A 25,822-nucleotide genomic window follows, 5' to 3' on the forward strand; every position below is an offset into this window, starting at 1 on the left:
GAATTATCCGAGCAAAGACCTTGCCCGGCACTGAGAGCAGCGTCACCCCTCGGTAGTTGTTGCAGGCTTGGCGATCACCGTTCCCTTTCCAGAGAGGGACAGCAAGGCCCCTCTCCAGTCAGTTGGGATGATGCCTGTGTTCCAGGCAGAGCACAGAACTGCATGCAACGAGACGAGTGCAGCATTTCCACCAGCCTCGAGAAGTTCAGCATGGATGCCAAAGATCCCTGGGGCTTTACCCCATTTCAACCGGTTCGCCGCAGCCTGTGTTTCCACAAGCGAAGGTGGATCACAGTTGATTGGAGGGTCAGCAATAGGAATTGTAACACCCCTGATGTCCAACTCGACAGCTGGTGGATCAGCCTGGTACAACCGCTCAAATAAGCGGCCCAGCGGGCCTTCACTTCGGACTCCTTTGTCAAGAGCCGACCACCCTCTGCTCAAACTGCAGTACACTGAGGGATGGACTTGGATGAATGGAATGCACAAATTCCCCTGAAAGCAGGACGAGAATCACTCGACCACAGGTGATGCTCTACCCCCTCACAGATTTCTCGCACATAGGCCTCCTTGTCCACCCTTAGCGCACGTACTGTTTTACGCCTCAGCTCCTTGAACAGCTCAGCTCTGCCATTCAGCCTGGCCCTGCGACTCTGGTCAATGGTATCCAGTGTCCCTTGAGACAAAATTCTTCTTTGCCCGACGGTGAGTTCCAAGACATCCACCGGCAACATCAAGGACTGTGGTCTTGAAGGCACTCCAGAAGTTTTCAGGACCTCCCAAAGCACCCAGACCCCCCAAATCTCTACTCAGCTTGTTCGCAAACTCCTCAGCTGCCCTCGTATCCTTGAGCTTGCCAACATCCAGCCTCGGCTGGGATGGTACCATTCTCCTGGATTTAAGGTGCAACTTCAGAGTTGCTGCAACAAGCCGGTGGTCAGTATTGAGGAACTGAGCACTCTGGTAGACCCTGCAGTTCTGGATCATCCTCCAGCGACCATCAACGAGGACACGGTCAATCTCCTTTGCCATACCACCAGCGTTGGAATACCAAGTCCAGCGATGAGCTTGTGGGCGCTGAAACCATGAACCAGCCACCCTAAGTCCATGACTTCTTGCAAAGTCAAGGAACTTAGTGCTATTCTGGTTCATAGTTCCTGACCCATGGGGACCAACACACGTCTCATAATCATCACTATCACTTCCAGTCGATGCATTGAAATCCCCCAAGACTAGAAGTGTATCTCGTCTGGGGCAATGATCAACCATAGACTCAAGCGTGGCATAGAATGCAGCCTTCACGGTGAGATCACTCGCCTCAGTCGGAGCATAAACAGAGACCACCAGGAAAATGACACCCAAGGAGTGACGAATCCTTCGTCTCATAATACGCTCGTTGACCGGTGTTACCTCATTTATCATTGGGGTCAGATAATTGGACACAGCTAGAGCAACTCCTTGGGAATGGTAACCATCAGAGCTCCCAGACCAATAGTAGGTGTAACCACCCACCATGATCTCGCCGCAATACCGATGTCCAAATGCTTGAGTCAGATGATAACAGAGACAGGTGATCATCCTCTCTTAGGGATAGGACATTCCAGGCATCCACCTGAAGGGATCGCCTCAGGTTAACCCAAGGAGACCGCCGTCTGGTGGACGACACCTCAGCACCACTCCGACACACTCTCCCACAATCTGACCCGGGAAGGTTACCCTGTGGTTTCCCTCCTATCGTCAACGATTGAGGGTCCCGAAGGCTTTTCCACAATCCAGTCATCCGGTGAGCTGGCCTGCGAAGGGAAGCTGCACAGGAGGTACTCCCACGGAGTGGGTTTTCAGGTTTTTTGTGTTTTGTGGAATGAAGGGTTTTACGTTGGCCGGAGTGCAAATCCTGCCACCAACCTCCTAATAATAAGTAACCCAACTACAGGAGGACGTCCGCAGACACAGTTGGGTACGAGATATGGATGGCCATTGGCTCACAAGGAGCTTCTCCGCCCTTTGACAGGTTTTGTTTTTAATCTTGCTGGGTGTCCATATCCAAACACCCTCCTCACCAAAAAGCCTGTTGGGGGAGACGGTTTAGTCGCAGACAACCTGACCATGAAACAGGTTAGTACAGGTTTACATGATACCTGTAGCAAGTCACAGATCTAACCTGACCTGACCTGACCTGACAAGAATGCATCAATAGGGGCATAAAAATCTTTCATAGGTTAGCAATCATTCATTGTGCAGGCTTGATGGGCCAAATGATCTCTTTTTATGTTGAAATTCCTTGGAAAGGAAATCATCGATTACTATGTACTGTTTGTGTGTGTGTACATGTATATATATATATATATATATATATATATATATATATATATATATATATATATATATATATATATACATATACTTATACATACATACACACATATTTATAAAATACGAACTGTGACGTCTCCGGGCATTCGTTTATCTCTCATTTACGGTGGCCGCCCCCCTGCACTGCATTTGAAAAGCTCAACATTCACTTTTCAAATGGCGGGAGACAGGCATGAATAATGATGATGTCAAATTGTATTTTGCAAGCAGGATATTTCGTCCTCTTTTTAGACAAATTGAACCTCTGCCACCCAATGTTGCATCACCATTTCACAGTGGGCGGAACAAGTAGCTCAGAGGTTTGGCTCTGAGTGAAACCAAGAGTGCAACACAGTTAACCTTTTTAAAGTCCATTAAATAATTTTCATTTATAGATTAGCTTAAACCTTTCCCATCCCATCTTTTACTCTTTTGCTTGCTTGAGAGAGAGGGTGGTTGCTAAATTGAGAAAATTAAATTTCAGAAGGATAAAAAAGGGACAAGGGAGGATGATAGGAGAGAGTAAGGTGGTTAAGAATTTTGGGAGGATTTTGGAGTACACCAAGGGAAGAGAATAGAAGAGGCATGGAGCGTATCGGAGGGAAGTGGTCGAGGAGCCAAAATTCCACTGCACTTGCGTACGTTTATATATATATATATATATATATATATATATATATATATATATATATATATATATATATATATATATATATATATATATATATATATTCTCAATATAGTGACTGAACAGGGCGTAGTGGCGTGCGCCTGTAATCCGGCTACTTGGAGGATCGCTCGAGGACGGGAGGTCTGCACTGGGCCGCGCTATGAGAGGGTGTAGGGCAGCCCGGAATCATGGCGAAACTCAATCCATATCCCTGTGTCGTAAGAGGTGACCAGGGTTGCGTCAGGAAGGGCAAATCAGTATGTGGATCATAACGGATGATCCGCTGTGGCGACCCCTAATGGGAGCAGCCGAAAGATGAACAACATTCTCAATATAGTGACTGCAAGTACAAAAATATGGTATCAGCCTGCTCTTGTGAAATATACCTGAGTATTTTAAAGTTTACATGATTTGATAGTACATACAGCTTAACTTTCCCTCCAAATGAGAGCATATTTAACCGTGGAGCATCCTTGCTGACACCATACCAGGACGGTAGTTTCTGAAAGATTGGATTCCTCAGCAAAATTAACTCAAAATCTTACAGCCCAGAGGTAGGCACATTATCACAACTATCATGTGGCCTCTGTTTTTATTAATATCCAGCAAGAGAAGAAAAAATATATATATATATATATATATATATATATATATATATATATATATATATATATATATATATATATATATATATATATATATATATATATACATATATACACATATACATACAGTGGGGAGAACAAGTATTTGATACACTGCCGATTTTGCAGGTTTTTCCACTTACAAAGCACGTAGAGGTCTGTAATTTTTATCATAGGTCCACTTCAACTGAAAGACAGAATCTAAAACAAAAATCCTGAAAATCACATTGTATGATTTTTAAATAATTAATTTGCATTTTATTGCATGAAATAAGTATTTGATCACCGACCAACCAGTAAGAATTTCGGCTCTCACAGACCTGTTAGTTTTATCTTTAAGAAGCCCTCCCATTCTCCACTCATTACCTGTATTAACTGCACCTGTTTGTACTCGTTATCTGCATAAAAGACAGCTGTCCACACTCAATCAATCAGATTCCAACCTCTCCACAATGGGCAAGACCAGAAAGCTGTCTAAATACATCAGGGACAAAATTGTAGACTTGCACACGGCTGGGATGGGCTACAGGACAATAGGCAAGCAGCTTGGTGAGAAGGCAACAATTATTAGATTTAGAATTGTTGGCGCAATTATTAGAAAATGGAAGAAGTTCAAGATAACAGTCAATCTCCCTCGGTCTGGGGCTTCATGCAAGATCTCACCTCGTGGAGCCTCAATGATCATGAGAAAGATGAGGGATCAGCCCAGAACTATACGGCAGGACGTGGTCAATGACCTGAAGAGAGCTGGGACCACAGTATCAAAGAAAACTATCAGTAACACACTACGCCGTCATGGATTAAAATCCTGCAGCGCACGCAAGGTCCCTCTGCTCAAGCCAGCGCATGTCCAGGCCCGTCTGAAGTTTGCCAATGACCATCTGGATGATCCAGAGGAGGAATGGGAGAAGGTCATGTGGTCTGATGAGACCAAAATAGAGCTTTTTGGTTTAAACTCCACTCGCCGTGTTTGGAGGAAGAAGAAGGATGAGTACAACCCCAAGAACACCATCCCAACCGTGAAGCATGGAGGTGGAAACATCATTCTTTGGGGATGCTTTTCTGCAAAGGGGACAGGAAGACTGCACCGTATTGAGGGGAGGATGGATGGGGCCATGTATCGCGAGATCTTGGCCAACAACCTCCTTCGCTCAACAAGAGCATTGAAGATGGGGCGTGGCTGGGTCTTCCAGCATGGCAACGACCCGAAACACACAGCCAGGGCAACTAAGGAGTGGCTCCGTAAGAAGCATCTCAAGGTCCTGGATTGGCCTTGCCACTCTCGAGAGCTGAATCCAATAGAAAATCTTTGGAGGGAGCTGAAAGTCTGTGTTGCCCAGCGACAGCCCCGAAACCTGAAGGATCTGGAGAAGATCTGTATGGAGGAGGGGGCCAAAATCCCTGCTGCAGTCTGTGCAAACCTGGTTAAGAACTATAGGAAACGTCTGATCTCTGTAATTGCAAACAAAGGTTTCTGTACCAAATATGAAGTTCTGTTTTTCTGATGTATCAAATACTTATTTCATGCAATAAAATGCAAATTAATTATTTAAAAATCATACAATGTGATTTTCAGGATTTTTGTTTTAGATTCCGTCTTTCACAGTTGAAGTGTCCCTATGATAAAAATTACAGACCTCTACGTGCTTTGTAAGTGGGAAAACCTGCAAAATCGGCAGTGTATCAAATACTTGTTTATATATATATATATATATATATATATATATATATATATATATATATATATATATATATATATATTTTTGGCACAAATAATCAAAGTAAACCAAGATATTGTAGTTTTGTATTTTTAATTAATTTTCTGAAATTCATTTTTCATTCGGAAGTTGTGGGTTACGATGTGTAAATATACTGTAGGTGGAAAAAGTCTGATTTAATGCAATTTAATTCCAGGCTACAAGGCAACAAAAGATAAAAATTTTGAAAGGGTGTGTCGACTTTCTATAGGCACTGTATACTCCCAGCTGGGCTGATGCCTGGTTGGGAGCTGAAGAAGCGAGTGTGGTCGGGACATGTTCAAATAATGATGGAAATCACAAAATGGTGAAAACCAGAGAAGCACAACCAGCTGATGATTTCGTCTGAGATTGAATATTCAAAGGTCTGACATTTAAACCACAGACCACAGAACGGCTTTCAACTGGGACTAAGCAGGGAAAATTTCCCAAGCCTTAATATATCCCATGAGGGAAGGGGTAGGGGAAGGGTGGAGGAGGAGTAAGAACTTGAGATATGGATCCTAATGGGGAGAAAGCAGGTTTGGCAAAAATAGGAGAGAAGGAAAAGGAGGTCTGCTTGCAACCCCTCTCCCCCATTCCCAGTTCCCGAGTGAGAATCTCTGTGTACCTTTTGTCCTTCCAACCTTCTCTCCCAGACCTGGCAAATATATTGTGCTATCTCCCAATTAAAAGCCACTGTGGTCAAAAGAAGACTCCAAGGCCTTTGCTAAAAAAAAAAGCTTGCAGGCCTTTGTTTTTAAATGGCACATATTGTGAGGGGGGAAAAAAAAAACTTCAATCGATCCAACGGCTCATAATTAAGTTCGTATGCAAATCACATGCAGGACAATGACGTCAGTAGAAACCAATGTAACTTCATGGGAATTCCAACATGGGACGAACACACAATGTATGGAATTTGAACCGGAATCCTTGCATCATGAGTCATCGGTTCAGATAAGAATGCCAAACAGGATAGACGCAAATTGAAGTGAATTAATTAAAGGGAAGATTATGGTTATCGAATAGCAATCTTGTTGGAAGAGCTTCTCTCTGTCTCTCTCTGTCTCTCTCTGTCTCTCTCTCTCTCTCTAGTGCAGCCTGTAGCTGCTGGTTGCGTCATTGGTTGGGACACGGCTATGCTGCTGATGCAATGTCCCCCTTACCGGTACACTGGTACTCATTTTGCCAACCTCGGAAGGATGACAGGCTGAGTCAACCCCCTGGTGGAAATCAATTCAGCGGCCAACGGGGCTTGAACTCAGGACCCTAGGATCCCAAGCCGCCACCATAACCACTAAGCCAACACCAGGCTTGGAAGAGCTGCTAAGGAAGTTCATAAAAGTGAGACCATGCATGCAGAGGAAAAACAAAAACATGTTTACACACATTCAGGACAGTTTAGCAAAGAACTATCAGTTATATTTCTCTGGGTCGGCAGCAAAGGCAACGTGTTATCAAGCCCAAGGCAACTAGATCACTGCATGGCAGAGCAAGTTCAAAAAAACAAACAAAAAAAAACATTTCACGACTCAAGGTACTCGAGGCAAGCAGACCTGCAGTGTGCATTCCGTGACGAGAAATTCACACCGCAATATGTTTAACCAACATGCTTCGAGTGGAAGGAAAACATCAGCAATGTGTACAGTTCAGCGTTAGAGATATACTTCCGAGTCAGCTTCGCTCACAAAATGTCACCTACAATCGGTATGTGCCAAACACTTCCCACTTTCCGAAATGGGATCAAAAAGAATACACCTCATATTACAGTAATTACAAATGTGAAAATGTGGGTATTCATGGCTAAGCTCTAGCTGTCAGGTACATGCAAACAAGGTTTTTATCGATATGGAAGTAACATCGACGAAAGGCTAAGCTGTGGTCAGCATTTTCACCACATGTATAATGGAAGACCTTTCACTATCAAAAAAAACAACTTTCATACACCCAAAATCGATCTGGATTTTAAAAGTTTGACTTGCTTCTTACAAAAGTTTGTAGATTCACAATCTCATAGTTTATAGCTCCTGGCAACATCATTTCTGGAGGTGGTTCTGCTGTTGATGCAGTGCCTCCCAATAGGCGAGGGCAATATTTTAGAATTTGGAAAGGATTGGGACACAATGTCCTACTCCTTTTAAGAACATACTGCGAAATATTTCATGTCCACCAGTGAATGATAGTGGAAGGGACAGGTGGCTTTACAACTGTGGACCAGCTGTCACATATTTTACAGGATCATCCCGGTTTACAGCCAAGTGTCCTGCATCCTGTTTCACACCTTGCCGGGATGCCGCTTGTCCCGTATTCTCAGCATTTGTGTTTATTTCGCTTATGATGCCAATTACCATGACGCAGCTGCTGGCCCATAAATACGCAGTGTGACCTTAACATGCTCTGGAAGCCATCTCAGGGATATCTAAATAATTAAAACCTCATTGCTCATGTAAATACTTAAAACCTGGTAGCTTAATTGAATACTTTAAATCTCAAGGCTAATTAAAATTCTTAAAACCTCATCGATAGCATAATTAAATACATAATACCTAATAATTAATTTTAAATAATTAAATACATAATATTAGTGGTTTATTTAAATAATTAAAACCGAACCTCATTTTAACACTTTAAATATCATAACTTATGGAGCTTCACTCCAGAGTCCCCCCACCCACACAAGTGGCACTGTCTTTTCACCCCACATAATCGGCCGATGGAAGCTCCATTGGCCCCTGCCTCAGTGTCCCTTATATATTTTTCATGAGAGCTGGTCACCCTGGGATTAAAGTCATCTCAAAAGAACAGTTTGCTCGTTGATGCAATGTCTGCCAATGTGTCTGCCAAGCACAAATATGCGTTTTACAGTTAGGTCAGGAATCAAACCCAAACTAGATGGCTCAAAGGTGCAGACACTACACATGAGCTAAGCTGTCAGACCCTTTACTATCTACTTTTCTCCAATAAAAGACCAAGGAAGAAAAAGAAAGATTACCATCCACCAATATCATAAAAAAAAATTTCCCCCTTATTCTGCATCACACTGCACAATTCAGCCAAGTTTCCTGATTGCCATTTGGCCTTCCCAGATTCTATATAGGTCCCAAAAAGCCTAAATAATGTTAATACCTGGACTATATGCAGTCAAAGTCTTAGATACAAGCATTATTTTGCCCTGTTTATCATTAAGATACCATTTGACCAAGTTAACCGGAGACTTGGGATCAATGTCTTTCTGGAAAGCAATTTCTCAACAGACGAATCATATTCCTGAGGGAATGGCAGGATGGGTGAGAATCGGCTTGGAGCAACACTTGTTAGCAACAGTTTGCGTACATGACCTGTACACCATCAGATGAAATGGTGCCAAAAACTTATTGCAGTCCTCCACCTTGCTTCACTGGAGATGTAAATAAACTAAAACACTGTTCTGCTCTCTGCCAAACAAATTTGAGGTGATTGTTACTGAACAATCCCAACTTGGATTAAGCTGTAAATAACACTCTTTTACAGATTTACACATTTCAATGTTAGTGGTCTGATGCCAGTTTCAAAATTGTGGTTTGGCAAATTGTTCTCTGCGGTGTTTTTCGAGCACATACATGCCATTTGACGCCAGCTCACGCGAAGGTACAACTTACCCTTCCTTGTTCACATTTTTACCTGTATTTACAGTAAAGTTATTATGGCAAAATTTGTTTGAGCACCATTATAATGTGTATGACACACTTGAAGCATCACCTTTAAAGAACTGTGGCTTTATGTTACTTGATCACCTGAATTATTAACAGCACCATTTTCACAGACCATCTTCAGTCTTGCATACAGTTCCTACTGAAACAGAGTATTGCCACAATTGTTTGCATGGGATATTGTTCAGCAGGCAAAACTTGATGTGTATACCTGTCACGCAGCATTTCAGGTGGAAACCAATGCCTTCAAGATCATTGCAATCTCTGGTGATGAAACTGAGTCTATGGGCTGAACACTTTGCCATCACAGACAGATCGGTGGTCTCTCGGTCTTCTTCCATCCCCTTCTGGTCTTACACCCTCTGCCTTATATGTGCTTTGGTCACCCCCCCCCCCCACCCCAGGACGCACAAGGTCCACCAGCAAACCCCTCTCATGAAAGTGGAGGAGGTATTACTGAATACCCTACTACCTCTACATAACTGGGAATAGTTTGACGGCCTGTTTACCAGCAACCCCACTATTGCTGCTGCTGGTGGACCGACATGTGTGTGTGTATATATATATATATATATCGTTACAAATTCTGGCCCACCTGGCATGCGATCGGCCGCGTACCTCTAATGGCAGCCGCGTCGCCCACCGGACAGACAATTCAGTCGTGACCCTCCTGGAACTACCGCCAGGAGCCAGTCACGGGTGGGGGTTTAACCTGACCACGGTCGTGCCAATTGCCCACCCGCGCGAAATAGGGTGAATCGCCGAATGTCGATAAACCTAAATACCCGCGCGGGTAACCTACCGAGGGGTTGCACCACGCCGCAGGTCGGCTTAGGACACGAACCGCTTAAGCGGTTCGTTCCGTGCTACAGGGATAACCGAGCGGTGTTATCGCCGACCTTGACGGTTCAGATTCTTCTTTACTCGGGTGTTCAAAACCCACTACTCATTCCATGATGCAAGATGGCACTTTCAATGTGGTGAAAGGAGGACGCGACGAACGGGATACGTTGCACACAAGGACATTTATTATAAAGCACATATTGCACACACAACACAAGCAAGGAATCATGCACGTATTTACGAGCAAGGAAAATAAAAAGCAATACAACCGACTACAATGAGAATGTACATGCACTTAACAGGACACGGCGCCACAGAATGCATACAAAAACAACAGGAAAACCCTCCCCATAGGCAGGGAGGTAAACGGGGTTCGTAAACCTTTGGGTCATTCCATGTCAAATCAAAGAATCTGCCGTCATCTCTCATATTTTTGCAAAACTTTGGGAACCAATTGGGACCCATGAAAAACGGCAAGACATCAAATATTTTTGCTAACAGCCTCTTAATTAGTGAGATACAGACTAACGAACTTTGGACTAATTAGCACGACGTCGCAAATTCAAATGGCCATATCTCTAAAAGTATAACACCGAGAGAGCTGGTTTTGGTGTCATTTTAAAGGTATTTTCATGCCCTATGAATTTGTCTGGGCAACATTTTCCTACCTCCAACCACAAAAAAGTTATCACAAAATATAAACTTCAATCGTGAATCCCCAAAAAATGTATCCTTCAAATTTCCACAAATTCATCCCAGAGGTACCTTATGATGTCAAGAAGCTTCACATAAATTTTGTGATGGGCACTCCAATAGTTTCTGAGATATGAGCAATAATGTACATGTACGTAAGGCATATATGTTCGAAAATCAGCATTTGTAATGTATTATACAATCAATAAGTGAGTTCAAGTACACAGTGTTCACCAACCTGATTTAGGCTTTCAATTTCCTCTTCAATGCAGCAACAGCAGCACTTGTTTCTTCCCCTCAGGCCCAGTTGAAAATGAAAGTATATGCTACTTCAAAGCAATTGATGGTCGTTCCCTGTGTTCCCTGTCATGGCTAGGTTAGAATGATTGTATAATACATCACAAATGCTGATTTTCGAACCTATATGCCATACGTACATGTACATTATTGCTCATATCTCAGAAACTATTGGAGTGCCCATCACAAAACTTATGTGGAAGCTTCTTGACATCACAAGGTACCTCTGGGATGAATTTGAGGAAATTTGAAGGATACATTTTTTGGGGAATCACGATTGAAGTTTATATTTTGTGATAACTTTTTTGTGGTTGGAGGTAGGAAAATGTTGCCCAGACAAATTCATAGGGCATGAAACTACCTTTAAAATGACACCAAAACCAGCTCTCTCGGTGTTATACTTTTACAGATATGGCCATTTGAATTTGCTACGTTGTGCTAATTAGTCCAAAGTTCGTTAGTCTGTATCTCACTAATTAAGAGGCTGTTAGCAAAAATATTTGAGTTCTTGCCGTTTTTCATAGGTCCCAATTGGTTCCCAAAGTTTTACAAAAATCTGAGAGATGATGGCAGATTCTTTGATGATTTGACATCGAATGACCCCTTTATGGTCGTGGGCCGTGGATGACCGAAAAAGCCCACGAGACCGTGCTGGTTACCTGCCCCCTCGAGGTGCGACGGTGGGCAGGTTGCGACGCCTTGTTCCCACGGCAGTTAGCGTAGCCGTGCCTGCTCTCGGCTTTTGTGATGACGTGGTCGGTGAGTTCTCTCCGGCGTCGCTCGCCAGACGCGCAGATTCGCACCACACAGCCGGCAGGACTGTGCCTCCCGTCTGCGTCTCCGTGGCGTCGCTCGGACTCGCCACCGGCCCGCGCCTTCACCGACAGGTCGCCCAACGCCAAGACGAGAAAGCCTGACCTCGACCACCAAGAGAGACCTCGAAGATGACGTCCACCAAGAGAGCGAGTAGAATCCAACTCGACCCGACAGAGAGAGTGAGCCTCGTGCGTGGTCCGCCTTATATAGCGTGGAGCTCCGCCCTTCGTTCCTTCCCGTTTTTGGCTCCGCCTTCCTTCAAGAAGGTTCCCAAAAAGGGGCGTTCCCTCACCCCGACCGCCTCACGCTGTGCATCCACCAATAGGCGGCAAGCTGCCCTCCCCTTTCCTTCACACCAAGTGCGGGGAAAAACCCCACAGGCCTCACAAGAGCTTTTGTTCTGCCAATCCTTCTCGGACGGTTTCTGCCGCGGAAACCGTCTTACCGTGGTCCGCGGAGGATGGCATTCGTAAGCGGGCGTAGTGGCGAAGATGGTGGTGATTGTTGTGGGGGTGGTGTGAGTGTGGTGGGTGTTGTGGCGTAGTTGGTGGCGGTTGTTATTTGCGTGGAGGTTTGTGGCAATGGTGGCTCAAAATAACGTCAGATAAAGAAAAATGGCTATCTCAAAGAGTCGCAGCCCGGTGAACACGAAGAAAATCCCTTTAAACAACGGTGGGGACCTACCTGCACATAAACTTAGCGGCATAACTGATCTAAGGACCCTTGATGGTGTATTGCGAATTTCCACAGCCGAAACAATATATACATATATATTGTTAAGGATCTGGAAACCATATGCATTCAAACATACAGATGTCCCAAGAGTCAGTTATTCCGTTAAGTACATGTGAGACAGGTCCCTTCCTTTTGTCTCGTGGGAGAATCAAAGATGTACGTTGCGATGTCCTTTTAGGTAGGTTATTACATCTAACCACCATCCAACAGACCATCTAACGACCATCCAACAGACCATCCTCAGACCATCCAACAAACAAACCAACAACCTGCTCCCAAACAAGCGCTTCACCCGCCCAACCGGTGACTGGCTGTCCGAGGCAAGATACTCTTGCAGTGGTTTCTTCTTGGCGGATCCAGACACGCCTGTAGGGGGCGGGGTTTTCCCGGTCTGGCCGAGACCCCGCCCAGAAAGGGGCGGATCCGTGGGGGCCTTGTCCAATTGGGGTGGACGGTGACGTCTGTTTCACAGAGCCCACGCCCCGTTTGGGGAGGTCCATAAAAATACGACGAGATCCTCTGAGTGTGAAAGTTTTTTAGAGGAGTTGAGTTGGATGGTGTGCGTCATGCGGTTTTGAGCTCGAGTCTGGGACGTTTGAGTGGAGTTCTGCATTTAGCTGGCATTCGTTGGAATTTTCCTGGGTCCCGTCCGTGACCCTGATCTCCGCCCTGGGACTCCGACTGCTCCGCTCGTGTCCCCTCACAGGCACGAGCCCCACGCATGTTACTATGGGCCGAGCCGCACGACCATTAGCAGGTGCTGCGCCGTGGAGCACCCCCTCCCTTCAACGTGCAGGTACCCAAGCGAACTGCGACCCCCAGCTCGTCTCTCCCTCTCTGGCTGCGGGGGTCTTTTAATAAATCATCCGAGTGTGCATCTGAGTGTGTGGGCCCGTCTTCTAAGTAGAAACTGTTCAAGTGTTTTTGAACATTGTAAATTCCTGCTTGTATATTCTGCGATAAGTCTTGCTCTGTCTTCTTTGTTGTAAATAAATTACTGTAGAAATGTTCCCAGTTCATTTCCGTCCTTCCTTTCATTGGTCCAGCATGGTTCGGATTTGAGTTTTAGCTGGGTTTTTATACCCGATAATCTGCTCATGCCAGCCGGCATAGCTTTGGCAGTTCCACTTGAATACACCCGAACCGGAGTTGGTAGTCGGAAGTTGGAACTCTACCGCATTCGGTAGAGTGACCCGGTTCGAGCAAGACGTGCCGAGGGCATGGTTCCCTGGTAGATGACACCGTGTAGTTAATTAGGTAAATTGGTTCTAGACAAAAAAGACCCGACGCTACGCGGTGGAGGTATTGGTGTTCACGGTCGGTTAAGCGACCCACCGTCTCACGGAGTTATCCGGAGCGCCGGCCTACAATTCCAGGGAGTCTGGTGGGAGACGACGTAACCTCCCCCACCGAGTGGTCGTTCTCGCCACCGACCCCTGGCCCGCAACAGTTTGGTGTCAGGAGTGGGATTCGAACCCCACGCCTCCACAAAAAATTCACGCGATTCGGACCAGGGGTGTGCTTGACAATCCCCCCTTTCCCTCCAAATTAAGAGCAGGATTTAAATTTTATTTAATTCTCAGCACGGACCATGGAGGACCAAGACGGACTGGTACAGGTGGGTTCTGAATTAATGTTAGAAGAATCCATGGCCCAGGACAACACTAGGCAAGAAAACCTCTCCCTGCGATCAGACCCAGAGGTAGCATTGGGGGCGGCAGGGCGGTGCATGAGCTCCCCCTGCATCAAATTCCCCCCATGGAGGACCGAACAAACCCTGTCGGATCTGTGACCGATCGTGGCGGATCGGCTTCGCCAGGGCCATTTGACTTGAGCCAGTCGGTGGAAATACTAAAAAACATGAAAAACGAAATGAATGGAAATATGCAAAACATGAAAAACGAAATGAGGTGAAATGAAGAGCATGGGAATAAATATGGAAAACCGAATGGATGTGAATATGCAAATGCTTAAGGCGGGTGACAAAAATGATGGCGGAGCTGTAGCATCAAATTTAAAGAAAGGACCGAGTCAAGGGGGAGTGTGGAGGTTGTTCAGACCGCGATGACGACGGGTGAGGTCGAGGCGACGAGTGACATCACGATAATTAAGGGAGAAACCGGTAAACTCGGACAGGGGATGAAGGAAATAATAAAAGAAACGCAGGAATTAAAAGAGGTGACGGAGACGCAGAAATCAAAAGAGGGGGACGAATTGCACAAAACTAAAGAGGGGCACACAGGAGTAGAACTGGGAGGGGACATTGAGGTTGAGCGGGTGCAATGTTTTGAGACCCAATGCGAGGGTCAGATTAACCTCTCACAGGGACAAGGGGAGACGGTATGCTCCCTCGTGGCAGGCTGTGACGAGGTGAGTCCGGTAAGGCCGGACGAGTGCATGGTGCGAATGACATATATATATATATATATATATATATATATATATATATATATATATATATATATATATATATATATATATATATATATATATATATATATATATATATATATATATATGTCATTCGCACCATGCATCCAAGTCTTCCAAGTCATCCAAGAACGGGATGTATGGATAGATGGATAGATGGATAGATGGATAATCAGATGCACCTCCTGACTGTTATGGTGAGCACTGTGAATTATGTCTCAAGGTAAAACCGCATAATCCACACAGAACAACTGTCCGTCTACTACCCAGCCGATTGTTCCTCTTAATGCAAACCATTCAACCAGAAGGCACCTGATGTGATCGGCAGACAAATAAAAACATATGGAGTGTGACGAGCACTCCTCCGACCGATCCCCATTGGACACAGTCCTACACCAGTCAGGTGTCTGATGTATAAATGACGAATGTGGTCATCATTGGTTACATATTTATCAGTATGCCATCTTGATGAGGGCAAATAAGCCCAAAATCTTGATCAGTAGCTCTGTTTGATGTTTAACTGATGTTGACCATGTAATCTTTGTCTGTTTGAGAGTCACCGGGCTGAGGCCTCTGTGTTGGTGGTGATGCTTTGGTGTAGGACTGTGTCTAATGGGGATCGGGGGAGCACTCATCATACTTCACATGTTTTGATTACATATATATGTATATATTTCACACCACACACCCATATATATATAGTTATAAAGGTTTGCCACGGTGCAAGAATAATGATAGACTTTGACATCGGCAGGGTCGCGACCACACTGATAAACTGGTATTTCAAGCTATGTCTCCACAAAGGTTTCCCATATTTACAGGAATGTTTACAACAGATAGGTCTCAAGGTGTTACTCGCATAATGACAGCCACACTTCATATTACCATTGACAAAATGGATCAGCAGTGGGTCTTCCAAAGGTTTGGGAATGGGATGGAAACGGACGGACACACACACACACACACACACACACACACACACACACACACACACACACACACACACACACACACACACACACACACACACACACACACACACAATAATTTTTAGCTTGTATTTATCGTTCTGTATTTGAGTCCTGCAATAACAATGTGTGGCAGTCGAAAAAAAAATGGTTCCCCTTATCAAAAGCTTCTCGTTCCAGTGGCTTGAGGAAATTCATTCACTCATTGCTGGGAAGAATATGTGACACTGAATGGAAACTGCAGAGAAAACAAGAATGTCACTCAGTGGAGCACATAACTCCACCAGGATGAACAGTTTACGTTTTGTATCCCACCGATAAGCTGGTTCTGCATCCAAACAGGAACCAAAATCTAACCAGCTTGTTCTTGTCACCTAATCAACCAGTCCACCAAGTTTTGTCATAATTTGTCCACAACTTGACATATTGTGTTACATACAATTTAGGTTTTTGGTCAATTCATCCCTGTCATACACCAAACCTGTCCAAGTTCCATCCAAATCTGTCCACAACCCTGCTCATAGACAAACAAGACAAAGACAAAAACAAACAGGAGTGAATACATTTCCCTGTCCACCTTCAGCGGTGGAGGTAACAAATGTTGTGCAAAGCTTCACTAGTGACCTGAATAAAGACCACTCAGTGATGTAAACGACAGACCGACCTGCCTTTAAATTGCTGGACAGCTGGGCTAACTAGTGGTTTTTCATTACTACTGCATCGTTGTTAATGTTAGTTTATTATATTTGGAGGAATATCATGTGCTTTTCACTTCTTCTATTCATGCTTATCTATGAAATATGACATAAATGACCACATTTTCGACTAACATGGCCTCGGTGATGATATAGCATATAATTGTGCATTTTTCGATTTTATTGATTGAAAGTCTGCTTCAAACTTGCATGCTTTATGAATTGATCAATTTCCCACATATTCATTGCTTAGTTTAAACATCATAACCATGAGTTGTTTGTATTAATCACAACCTGCTGGGAGGAATATTATACAAGACCAATCAATGTAAAGCTTAACATTAAAAACACCCCCCAAAAAAACAAAAAAAAACCAAGGAGCTGATACTCTAGCTCCCTCACCTTTTGGGTGGTATGAGGAATAGATCGGTGTAATATGAAAGCTAAATGTCTCACAATTTTTTAAATACTAGTATGTGCCCGTAAAAAAAATAATAATAATAAATTAATAAATAGATATTCAAACCGCGAGCAACAAACAACAACCACACGAGCCGTTTCTTCGCTCTCGCGTGCCCGGACGTGCGTGACCCGGAAGTTCGCATATTATTCGCAGTTACGATTATTCGCAATTTAGTTTTAATACCCAATTATTCAATTCGCGCCAAAGTATTTTACCTTTTCGCAACGTCGTGGCAAGGAAAAACAAAAAAGAGAAGAGAAGAGAAAGAAAAAAAATTTACTTCCTGGTTCGGAGCATACCAGCACTCTGATGTTACCAAAATTTATGCACCGTCTAATATGAAAACGATCATAACTTGGGGCATTGTGTTTATCAATAAATGCGCATAAGAAATAGAGAAATTATTAGAATACACGAAGTCATCACTATCCGGAAGTCCGTACGTTGTAAACGGTAATGGCAAACGCGGCTGAGCTTCCCTTCCCCATCGGCCACACCTACGCAACAGCGTGTCTTGTCATTGGTTTGGTAAATAAATGGCCATAACTTGGGAAGCACTTGTCCGATTAATATCAAACCATGAAAAGGCACATCCTCAGGTCCCCCGCAATATACCTGGCAAGTTTTAATTAGATCGGACCAGTGGTTGTCGAGAAACAGCGGTCACAGACACACACACACACACACACAGACACACACACACACACACACACACACACAGACACACACACACACACACACTGCTGGAATTATAGATAGATAGTGTACACAAGCAAAGTTACCGAGGTGGTTGCCATGGCAAGATAATTCAGCCAATCGCCGCTGAGATAATGTCATGAGAAATAGATGTCTGCAATATGAAAGCTAAATGTTCAATGTTTTTTGAAATATCGTATACACAAAAGTACATGGACAGATGATCAGTCGGTCGGAGCTTATTTAATCTCTGTCTCCAACCTAGTCAGAGGGGTGGGGTGAAACAAGCTCGAATGAGCTAAGATCCTCGTTCTCTTAATGATGACATCATAAAAACGAATATGACTCATTGTGATATATCAGGTTTGCGATAAATTATCTGTGCTAATGCCCGACTTGATTCCCGCAAACAAACGGCTTGCCTAGTTTCAGAGATAATGGCATAGGCGATTTCCATTAGCGGCGATATTAATGACATCAACTTTTTTTTCTAGGAAGAATTTCCAAAATCGGAGATGGGTACTTCCTGCGTGTGGGCTTTCTGCATATACATGGCAAATTTCACGAAGATCCGATGAAAGCTCTGGGTTGTGAAACAAAAAAAAAAATGTCAAAAAATAGGAATGATGTCATAAAAATTGATATGACGTCATAGTGATGCATATGTGCAGTAATTAATCTCTGCTAATACCCTGTTCGATTCCTGCAAACAGAATTCAAAAAGCTTGCCTAGTTTGAGATAATTTTTTAGGCGATTTCCATAAGCGGAGATATTTTGACGTCATAACTTTTTTTCTGGGAGGAATTTTCAAAATCGGAGATCGTTACTGTCTGCGCAGGATATTTTTACATATATACGCCAAGTTTCAGGAAGTTTTGATGAAAATTGTAGGCTGTGAAACAAAAAGTCCACAAGAACAACAATGTGAGTAAGACTGAGAGATCCTCCATGAGGATCTAAAAAAATTAAAGCTTTGAAGGTCAGGCTTGCCTTGCAGAAAGGTATACCTATAAAAAAAGAAAAGGCAGAGACAACTCATTACAAAGGCATACAATTAATTCCTTGGAATAAATCAGAGTTTCATGACCAAGAAATCAGTTTACAGGTGAACTTTGGAAAAAGTTCAGCAAGTGAGGTAAACTGGTTACCCAATCCATCCATCCATTGGGACCACACTCTGCAGAGCGTTGGTGCTGCCTTAGCAGTCTCATTGGCTATTGGGCACAATCCTGGACGGGTCGCCACTCCTTCCCAGTATACCAGCATGCTGGCACTCACTTTGCCGACCTCAGAAGGATGACAGACAGAGTCAACCCCTACTGGTATTAATTCAACAGCTGAGCGGGATTTGAACTCAAGACCATAGGATCCAAAGCCCACCACCCTAACCATTAAGTCAACACCTTACATGGTTACCAAATGCACTCTGTTAACAGGAAATATTTCTCAACAACATGTAGTAAACAAAATCAATAACACAAAATACCTGCTGGACCCTGTAAGTTTTTTAAAAAAAAACCAGATTCCCCTTCTGTCACGCTTCCTTCCCTCATCTCGCATTCCAAGTTGAACTGAAGTTTCAATGGAATGCAATGTCTGCTTGTGCAAATGTGAAATAACCCAAGACACAACTGATTGGAATATGTCGATTTAACCAATCTAATATCATCGACGACAACAGATGGCGGCATTGAGAGGTCGTTAAAAGGCTCGCAGACAAAGAGGTGCCTGGGACAAGCAGACAGAGGACAAAATGAATGCAGTTTAGTCGTCTCTTGGGGGGTATCAGCTGCAAGAAGCTGCACAAACTTCCATTAGATCTGAACGATTCTCTCTCAGCTGCCTGGCACACTCACCTAATGGGCAGACAAGTGAGACGTGGAAAATGTTCATGTCACTGTCCCAATTGTGTCAGAAAGGCTGATAAATGAAGTACCCTCACATATTGTGTTTTAAAGGACATTAATCGAGTTGGGGCTTGGAGTGATGGTGGGAGTGTTGATAAGCATGAAATAATAATAATAATATAATAAAAACAAAATAATAGAGAGGAAAAGGGGGTGGTGGTTATGTAATGGAGAAATGTTTGATTGTGTTCACATTGGACCGAGCACATGCCGATGATGCGTACCACTTAATATCTCAAATACTGCACCATGTTGTTTTGGCCTGTCGCATCATTCTTGTCCATCTCGAATATTTGCACAAGTCAACACTGGACATGCATACCAAAAATATGAGACATTTGGTAAATTGGTCATCACACAATGTGACTCAAGGAACTTTCCTGGAACTTACAGATCCCAATGGACATTTGAGCAAGTAGTATATGAATCAAATGATCGACACTAGATGAAGTGGCACCAAAACACATGAGGACACACAAGGAATTTTGGTTCAGGAGGCCATTCGGCCCATCATGCCAACAGTACACCAACTCGAGTTCCACCACTCATCCACACACCAGCTACCTTCCATGCACACAAGCCAATATCCCCTTGTACCATACCTACAATGCATCCAGGTACCTATATAATCCCATTCAAGCTTTTCCACTCCTGCTGCCGCGACCTTTCCGGGGAGACCGCTCTCCGACTGAAAAACAACTCAGTCGCCGTTTCACCATACATTCATGAACTAAAGTCCAATGAAAGTACTTGGGATTAAACGCTTTTCATAACACATGCAAGTTACCGTCCTATCCTCAAAGCGTTCAAATGCCCCCGCAAACTTTTCCAAACTAACGAGGAGTTCAAGAAAGTTTTGTGAGCACCATATGGAGCCCTTCAAACAAAGCAACAAGGAAGGAAAGGCTCCAACGATACACGTACATACACAGACAAAGTCAGACATCTCGGCCCCACCTTGTACACTTCACCGTAGGTCCCGCTTCCGATCCGCTGGATCACATCAAAATCCTCCTGTGGGTTTTTCTTCGAGATGTCCACCCTTGGGGACACGGCCGGGTTCATAACTTCACTGTAAACCGACGGTAAGTAATCTTCGTAATCAGAAGAGGTGCGAAGCACCCCAACTCAGATCCCAAAAACGGACTCGCTGGCTCTCCCTCTTTCCCCGCCCAAAGGCAGTAAATGTTGTTGTTTGTTGGGCTTAGCGCTTACATGCTCCATTATAGTAGAGACTAAATCGCACAAACGTTGACACAAACAAATTGAACACAAGAGATAGTTAAGAGGCAAAGGAGAAATGTTAAATCCGAGAATTAAATAAAACTTCCAGGCCGTTTTATGCAGTAATACTGATGTCGAGAGTTTCGGGAGGGGTGAACACCTTTGCTTCTCAGCTTGCAGGTGATCGGAGCTCTCTGCAACTGATCGGCGACGCAGAGATCTGCTGCACGACAACCGATGTGAGAAAGATGATCGTTCGACCGGCAGTGACACAGCCACGATTCATTGAGGACCTCCCGGTATCTCCACGAGGCAGGAGGCGGTCCGTGAGAAGAGGTTTCCAAATTTAGGAGCTCCATGGTGTTTGTTCGAGTGGACCGCATGGCTTTGCCAGATAACTTATGCCTAAGTCACATTTGCTCTACGGCGAGGATACGGCGGCCGTACCCCCCCTTGATTTGACAGAAACGGGCGGCGGCCGCAGAGTTTCTGAGGTGGCCTCAGGGTGGCCCTATGCCGTATGGCTATATTTTACAGGCCATAGGGGTCGCCGTGGAATTATAACACGAAGTTATAACTTTTTTTCATTTATACGTTCGCCGTAGCAATTCGACAAGCCGAAACAAAAGAACTGGTAAAAAAAAAACCTACTCGTTACCGTCCGTCTGGCCGCACGTTTGCCTCAGGGCCCCCCTGCGGTCACCTTGCGTCTGCCTTGAAAATTCTATGGCCGCCGCAGGGACGCCCTAAGGTCACCGTGTGACATCAAATCAAAGACCGTGCGGCACCCCCACGTTTTCGGTCTCCACAATTTATAAATACCCCGTGCGGCTACCCGAAAACTAAAAACATATGTGACTGCTACATTGTGTGACCGTGGAAATACTGCGACCGCCCTATAATTGCTAGTGGCCGTAGATTTTGTAGACCCTACGGCTGCTGTGCCGTAGGGTCCACTCGAACAAATGTGACTTAGGCCTTACTGTCATTTCTAATTTCTCACCGAGCTGCGTTAAATCTGAAAATTCGATGTTCAGAGGAAAGTTAATGTGCGGATTCGAGTGGGCTTGTTTGTCAAAGCTGCCATTTCATTTGCCAATACGTGGAGGAGGGATGCGATTCAACGACCATACACCTGTACCTGCCCTCTGTAAACGATCGAAGCAGATATGAAGCTCGCGCACCATATTGTGTGATGTTGGATCTTTCTCTTCCATAGAAAGGGAGTAACGTGGATCAGAAAGGATGAGAGAAGTCCGAAACACAGACCACTGCAGGTAGAATAGCAAATCGGTCTGCCGTGTCTTTCATATGAACAATGATCTGGTACCTGAGTACCTGACCATGAGTAATCATGCATTTTAAAGGCCGTCATCAAGGCAGACAATCTGGAGCCATCAGTACGCCTATAATATGGAGGTAATTGGAACATTCAGCTATCATTTCTCTCGTTTTCACCAAATGCATGACTGACTGACATGACTTTTATGAAAAAAAAATTGCTACTCTTGAATCCACCCATTACTGTTACTCCACCCTTACTTTTATTTCCACGATGAACTGACTGTGCAAAGTGAAATACTCTTCAATGGACAACACTTAGTTGTGCCAGGTGCACGACATAAATAAATGATGGCACTGGACCACTCCATTCATGGAAGCTGAGAATTGGCTTAGTGGTTTATAGGGTGGCTGGCTTGGCATATTAGCGTCCTGAGTTCGAGCCCTGTTGGCCACTGAATTAACACAAGGTGGGATTGACTCGGCCCATCATCCTTTTGAGGTCGGTGAAATGAGTTCCAGTGAACTGGTGTAAGGGCACAGCATCAGCAGCATCGTCGTGCCCCAACAAAATGATAGTTTCTGGGCACCTGAGCTGCCATATGCAAGAATAAAAAGACCACTCACAGCGGCATGAAAGAAGGCTGCATTTGAAGAGTTTCAGATAACTTTAACTGGCCTTGGATGATTACAGACCAGACACAAGATTATCTTATACCAGGAGGCACTTCTACGGTGGACAATATGCTATGTTAAAGTCTTGGAAATGCATTTTATAATTTTTCAATAAATCGAATGACAGGAGGAAAACAACAGGGTAACCTTCCCAGGTCAGATTGCGGTAGTGGGTGTCGGGGTGGTGCTGAGGTGTCGTCCACCAGACGGCGGTCTCCTTGAGTTAACCTGAGGTGGTATTGTTGCAGAGCCGGGACGTCGGCCGCGGCACGACCGCCAGATGGAGCCACAAGTCGGCTCGACCAATCTCCCGGAATTCAGATCGTACTTCTCCGGAAAACTCCGGAGAATACGGGTCCTTTGTTGTGGACCGTGAAGCGTCAATATTTGCACCACGTGGTACAGGGTTATTCGCCAAATCTCAAAATATCTAGAGACCACTTGGCGATTTACCGAGTCTTCACACCCTCGACGGAACTCGTACGAAACCGAGCCGCTTAGCGAGCTCGTTCAGTGTGCGATTCCGAGCGGTTTTAATCGCCGAGTTCCGTCGGTCCGATTATCCCGTTACTGCGTCACAACAGCCTTCTTAATTTCCCCAGCACGCGACACGCTCAGTCGATGACAGAATGTACACGAACGAGCTGAATATATTTCACAAATGGGAGTTTATTTATACAATCGGTGGGGAATAAAGGAGGCACGTAAGAGCAGAACTAAACCGACTATAAGAAATGCAATGCAATATATACAGCACTTATACAATTCACTACTTACTTGACAGGGCCCACACACAGACACAGACACACACACACACACACACACACACACACACACACACACACACACACACACACACACACACACACACAAGAAATGGTGGCTGATGCCTTTATTGCAGACTTCAGCTTGGAGGGACAGGTGAGCTGAAGCCCAGGGTCTGTCTCGGACCTTACCACCTCGTGTGGTCCTTCAAGCTGTTCGGACCGGGCACCAGCGAGGGCGAGCTGGACCCAACCACCGTGATCCATGATCCTTTCCGAGCTCCGGCGGATCCCCTCACGCTCCGGAACACGTGCTGGTGAGACGAGGCGCCGATCCTTCCCGGCCCGACGCGTCGCTTCCCCGAAGAACCACCGACCAAGATGGAGCCAAGAAGTCACACCCAGCCAGGAACTAAGCAAAGACCACGGAGAGCTCCACGAACCAAGAAGAAACAGCCGAACAAGACCAACCAACCAACTCAAACCAAACAGAGGGTTCGCTTCTTATTCCTCTCAGGCCCACCTTGCTTCCGGCGTGACTCATCCGCTGTAGGGGGCTGTCGCATTCCATCCCCCCCCCCCCCCCGCGAGTCAAGTTATGCCCATATTAGGCAGCATTTCGGTTCTGGAACCACTCTGACACACCCGCATTTCAGCGAGCGCTCGGAGGATGCCGGGAGCAGAGGGTTTGCTGTTCTTCAGCGTGTCTGCAACTAACGGGCATTTTGCGGCTGACGTAGAAGATTAGGTTTTTCATAAAAGGGGAATCCTAACTATAAAGATAAATCGCAGTGCATGGACATTTCCTTACCCATTAGACCAGGGACGGGAGCTATCTATAAAACATGTACTTACCGATATAACTGATCAAAGGACCTGAATATTGAGTGTGATCATAGCTTCCAGATTCGCATCAGTATTGTCAGGTCAGGCCAGATCAGATATATGACTTGCTGCAGGTACCATGTAAACCTGTACTAACCTGTTTCATGGTCGGGTTGTCGGAGATGAAACGGTCTCCCCCACCACGTTTCCTGGTGAGGGTGCATGATATGGACACTCAGCAGGATTAAAAACAAAACCTGTCAAAGGGTGAAGGAGCTCCTTGTGAGCCAACAGCCATTCATATCAACTGTGTCTGCAGATGTCTTCCTGCACTGGGGTTACTTTTTTTAGGAGGTTGGTAGCAGGATTTGCACTCCAGCCACTGTAATACCCTTCACTCCGCTAACTACAAGAAAACCGCAAAAAAATTGAAAACCCACTCCGTGGGAGTACCTCCTGTGCAGCTGCTCTCCGGAGGGCAGTTACCGGATAATGGGATTGGGGCAAATCCTTCGGGACCCCCAATCTTTGATGAGAGGAGGAAAACCATGGGGTAACTAACCTCTCTGGGTCAAATTGCAATGGTGTGTTTCAGGTTGGTGCTGAGGTGTTGTCCACCAGATGACGGTCTCCTTGGGTTAACCTGAGGCGGTCCCTTCAGGTGGATGCCTGGAACGTCCTATCCCTAAGAGAGGATGATCACCCATCTCTGGTATCATCTGAGCTTAAGCATTTGAACATCGGTATTGCAGCACTCTGAGGTTCGGAGACCAGATAGTGGCAAGATCATGGCGGGTGGTTACACCTACTATTAGTCTGGTCGCTCTGATGGTTACCTTTCCCAAAGAGTTGCTGATTACAATGGTAATTGAGGCAACACCAGTCAAAGAGCATATTATGAGACAAAGGATTCGTCACTCCTTGGGTGTTATTTCTCTGGTCTCTGAATATGCTGACTGAAGCGAGTGATCTCACCGTGAAGGACGCATTCCATGCCATACTTGAGTCTGTTGTTGGTCAGTGCCCCAAGCAAGAATCTCTTCTACTCTTGTGGGATTTCAATGCATCAACTGGAACTGCTCGGGATGGTTATGATACATACGTTGGTCCCCATGGGTCTGGAACTGTGATCCAGAATAGCACGAAGTTCCTTGACTTTGCATGAAGTCATGGACTTAGGGTGACTAGTTCATGGTTTCAGCACCCACAGGCTCATCGCTGGACTTGGTGTTCCAATACTGTTGGTGTGGCAAAAGAGATTGACCACGTGCTCATTGATGGTCGCTGCAGGATCATGCAGAACTGCTGGGTCCACCAGAGTGCTTAATTCCCCAATACCAACCACAGGCTTGTGTTGGCAACTCTGAAGTTGCAGCTTAAATCTGGAAGAATGATACCATCCCAGCCGAGGCTGG

At 45.0% G+C, this 25,822-nt stretch overlaps 1 protein-coding gene across 3 annotated transcripts in view; it reads right to left on the reverse strand.

Annotated features, from left to right (window-relative positions):
- LOC147027839 (mitogen-activated protein kinase kinase kinase kinase 5-like) overlaps window positions 1-25,822 on the reverse strand; it is a 180,226-nt gene that overhangs the window by 118,222 nt on the left and 36,182 nt on the right. Inside the window, exon 1 of one of the 3 annotated variants that reach the window (XM_085877496.1) lies at window positions 20,596-20,825. The exons of 1 other annotated variant lie outside the window; for it this stretch is intronic. In XM_085877496.1, the coding sequence (XP_085733622.1) occupies window positions 20,596-20,703 (108 nt within the window). In that variant the 5' untranslated portion in view covers window positions 20,704-20,825. Of the gene's footprint in view, window positions 1-20,595; window positions 20,826-25,822 lie in introns of those variants that run through there. One more of the 3 variants, XM_085877499.1, reaches the window with a different exon arrangement.

This window comes from Eptatretus burgeri, chromosome 4 (assembly GCF_056783735.1).
Source record: "Eptatretus burgeri isolate ZD-2024b chromosome 4, Ebu_testis_v1, whole genome shotgun sequence".
In the NCBI taxonomy this organism is placed as follows: domain Eukaryota; kingdom Metazoa; phylum Chordata; class Myxini; order Myxiniformes; family Myxinidae; genus Eptatretus; species Eptatretus burgeri.